Here is a 3,954-nt window from a genome sequence, read left to right as displayed (position 1 = left end):
AATGCACTGTAAAGTCTTTCTGTTACTGTTACTGCAGCAAATGGGGTGCAAACTCCCTGTTACCACTCTTGATTACAGAATGACCAGGTGTCTAAAGACTTTTGGACATATAGTGTATCACTTATAAATTTGTATCTGTAATCAGATAACATACTGAACAATTATCAATAATAATATTAATAATACTAATTAATAATAGTATGGGTTCTACAAGCCCGGTCCTGGGGGGTCAGTGTCCAACATAGTTCAGTGAAATCTGTGCTTTTCCACACTCCAGGTCAACTCCTCTGTTAAATGACAAGTATCAGTTTGAGCTGGGTAATCCCCAAGCTTTCCTGGTCCTCAGTCCTCCAGGACCGAACCTGAAGAACCCAAAGTTCTGCATATGAAGTCTTCAGGAAAACACATCAGACAGAACCCTGTGCATGGGTGAGGCGTGCTCGTCCTTCTCGCCCCTGGGTTCCTCAGCCACGGACAGGAAGGACACCCTGGCCTTGGTCTTCTTCTTGTGGCCAACTGTGTGAGGCTGGAAGAGTCTGCTGATGGTGTGAGAGTGTCTGTGGGCCTCCGGCTCCTCGCTGCTCTTCTGCGGCTCTGGATCTTGGACTTTGGCTTTTGGCGCTCCGAGCAGCCCCCGGAGCTCTGCGGACACGCCTTTGCGCAGGTAGTGGTGCGCCTTCTTCCCACAGTTGTCCCGGACGTTGCGGTCAACTCCGTAGCGCTGCACCAGAAGCTCCATGACGTACTCCCGGTCATGGATGGCAGCAATGTGGAGCGGCGTGTAACCAGCATAGGATTTGGCGTTCACGTCCACGCCCTTGCCCTTCTGCCTGGACAGCTCGATGAGTTTACACACCATGTCGGTGTTGCCGCACTTGGCCGCCCAGTGGAGAGCCGTGAAGCCGGATATGAAGTCCCTCTTCTCTGCCAGCTGAGTGTCACTGAGCAGGTGGCCATACACCAGACCTGTAAGAGTTGATCATCAAAACATTCATTAATCAAAAATGACAGAGTCTCTTTGTCGGAACTATCCAGCGAGCTCCTCCGTCGTTTTTTAGGATGCTTCAAATGGACAGAATATAGAATCATAGAATCATATAACGGACTATAATGTTTATTAATCGTCAAATAATGAGACTTATGCTCATTCATCAGATGGTACACAATCAAACGCAGTTTCAATTGAAGAACATTTAGGGGCCCTTAAGCAACACCCTATTCCAACTGTAATGGGTGCACCCATTCCAGTCATATTATTATGTGTGCAAGAATGAAAAATATGGGCTCGCCTACTTCTGAGACACTGCCCTCTTGGAATGCACAGCAGCTAGGATAAATAAGGCCAAACAGAAAAACAAGAACTCATCCTGTGAGAAAACCGTTGACCAGTGACCTCTGCATGGCCTAAGAAATTGCTTTGTGCTGTGGTTAACTGTTGTATATTTAATATAACCTATTTTATAACCTATTTAATATAAATATTATCATTATTAGAATCTTGTCATTATTATTATCATCTTGTAAAAATGATCCTATTCTTATGTTTCATTGGGCCTCATTCACCAAGTCTTGCTAAGAATTTCCTTTTTTCTTATAATGCTCTTATAATGATGGCTCCCAATGTCCTTGAATATTTAACAAATCCCAAATAAGAAAACATTGGTGAAGGTTAGAATCTTTGTGAAAACTGTGCTGTTGCTCAACCCATTCCTTAGTACTCTTCCTCTATAACATGTACTGCTCCAGACACTTGGAGGGAGAGGACTGACACATGCCTCCTCCGACACATGCAAAACCAGCCAACACATGCAATATCTTTGGGCAAACAATGCATTTGCAGAACAACGCTGGGTACCCAGCTCTGAACCATCTACCAATCCGGAGAGAGCAATGCCAATTGTGCTTCCTCAGGCTCCAACTGCTGATGGCAGATGAATTGAACCAGGGATCCTCGGGTCATAGTGGCAGTAGTCTATTCATTTGATTGTTCTGACAAATGTGCCATTATCACTCAATATGTGATTATGCTGTCCTATTTTTATCAACTCACTATATAGTGAAGCACATACAGTATACACCGGTCAGCCATAGCGTTAGCACCACCTGTCTAATATTGAGTAGGTCAGCCAAACCCAACAACAGATCTGACTATTCCAGGCATGGACTCCACACGACCTCTGAAGGCGTCCTGTGTGGTATCTAGCACCAAGGCGTTGGTACGCCAGATCCTTTAAGTCCTGTAAGCTGTGAGGTGGGGCCTTTATGGATCACATCTATGAGGCTCTTAGGTGCCCATGACCCTGTCACTGGTTCACTGCTTGTCCTTTGTTGGGCCGCTTTTGGTAGGTAGTGACCACAACAATGGTTCAGGTTCTTATGCTTGCCCATTTTCCCCTGCCTTTAACACTGCACCTTCAAGAACGGACTGTTTTTCACTTTATGTGTCAGTGGTGTTAATGTTATGGCTGTTTGATGTGTCAACTTCTAACGTTGATGACTATTCTTAGATTAACCAATACAAATATATATATATATATATATATATATATATATATATATATATATATTAATACTATATATATTAATACTATATATATTATATAATACATTTTACATTTATTTATATATTTATTTTTACCATTCGTACCCTGCTTGCCTCCACAATGCTTAAATTACCCTAATGATAATGATCACAGACATGGAAATCACACATAAGAGAGGAGGTCAGGGCCCCCTTTTGGTACAGACCCCAGTGGCCCACCGCTGCTGACACCAGCCACTCATGCTCTGTGGCTTCTAGTGGGAACACTTCTGCATATTTGGGCTCGTCGACCGGTCTGATGCTTTTGCAGTGTCTCCTGGTCTGTGGTGAACTGGCGCCTGCCATGCTGTCTGTAGACGACCTCCTCTTATATCTGGGTGAACTGGGAGGCTCCAGCGTTGACCTTGATGGTACCAATTTCTCCTTGGGGGCTTTCTCTTCAGGACAAGGGGTGATGACCACGGGAGGCATTCTTAACGGCAGTGCGAACGGCTTGTGGGTGCTGGCGGGGTCCTTGTTAGATCCCATAGGTGCAACTGTGGCACCCACAGGCCTCTGCTGGTGATGGACATCTGGGCTTGGCTTGAGCGGCACCACAAAGTGTAAAGACTTCTTGCCTTTGACGTCCACAGTCTTGATCCTCTGGAAGGCCAGCTCTATTTGAAAACTTTCCTGGCTGTTGTTGGAAGAGCCGTTCTCCATATCTGGCTGAACTTGCTCTTCTGGCTTGTTTAAACAAGGAGCCTTAGCTTCTTCCCCTTCAGCAAGACTGTCCTCCTTGTTTTCTTCTGCGTTTGGGTGTAGTCCCATTTTATCCAGTGGGTCTTCCTCACTTTCCTTCTGAGCACCTTCTGAGTCTCCATTGTGTGGCAGTAAATGGTGATATTTCTTCTTCAGGACGATGTATTTGGCCTCTTCGATTTCTTTGACCACGGCGACGTTATTCACGAACGTCTTGAAGAGGTCTCGGTTCTGCTTCTTCTCGCCTGGATCGCTGCAGTTTAACGCAGCTTTAAACTTGGACAGGAGATCCGAGTTCCTCACCTTTCCTCCCTCCTCGACCAGCGCTGTCAGTATCGCTTCTTGAGAGATCTCCATTTTACCCTCGAATGGCTAAAAAAGACATGAAGGTGTGACACCTTCTCCCTCGGTGTTCCTCCCTGTTTTCGACAGCACCTGAGGCTGTCACCTGCAGCAGCGAGTTCCGGGTGAAGTGTACACGTAGACGTGATTTGAATAAAATATGCAGGCGGAGAAATGCATGACCTGAGACTCCAAATCTCTCTCATATTCAACCTAAATTAAAGCCATTAAAGTCAATGAACCATGTCATAACTAATAACCATACCCACCTGACTGCAGTACGTTATAGGTACCATATATGCCCGGTAGTGCTGTAGTAGCAGTAGTGG

At 45.4% G+C, this 3,954-nt stretch overlaps 1 protein-coding gene across 1 annotated transcript; it reads right to left on the bottom strand.

The window, feature by feature from the left end:
• Positions 1 to 219: 219 nt before the first annotated feature.
• On the bottom strand, positions 220 to 3,699 carry sowahaa (sosondowah ankyrin repeat domain family member Aa). Its single transcript, XM_072662163.1, has 2 exons — positions 2,749 to 3,699; positions 220 to 966 (listed from the first exon to the last, which is right to left on the bottom strand). Exons 1-2 carry the CDS (start codon positions 3,638 to 3,640, stop codon positions 395 to 397), a joined length of 1,464 nt encoding a protein of 487 aa, XP_072518264.1. The 5' UTR covers positions 3,641 to 3,699; the 3' UTR covers positions 220 to 394.
• Positions 3,700 to 3,954: the final 255 nt, after the last annotated feature.

Source organism: Salminus brasiliensis, chromosome 18 (assembly GCF_030463535.1).
Source record: "Salminus brasiliensis chromosome 18, fSalBra1.hap2, whole genome shotgun sequence".
NCBI classification, from domain to species: Eukaryota; Metazoa; Chordata; class Actinopteri; order Characiformes; family Bryconidae; genus Salminus; species Salminus brasiliensis.
Note: the sequence above shows the minus strand (reverse complement) of the source record. Positions and strands in the feature narration are given on the sequence as shown.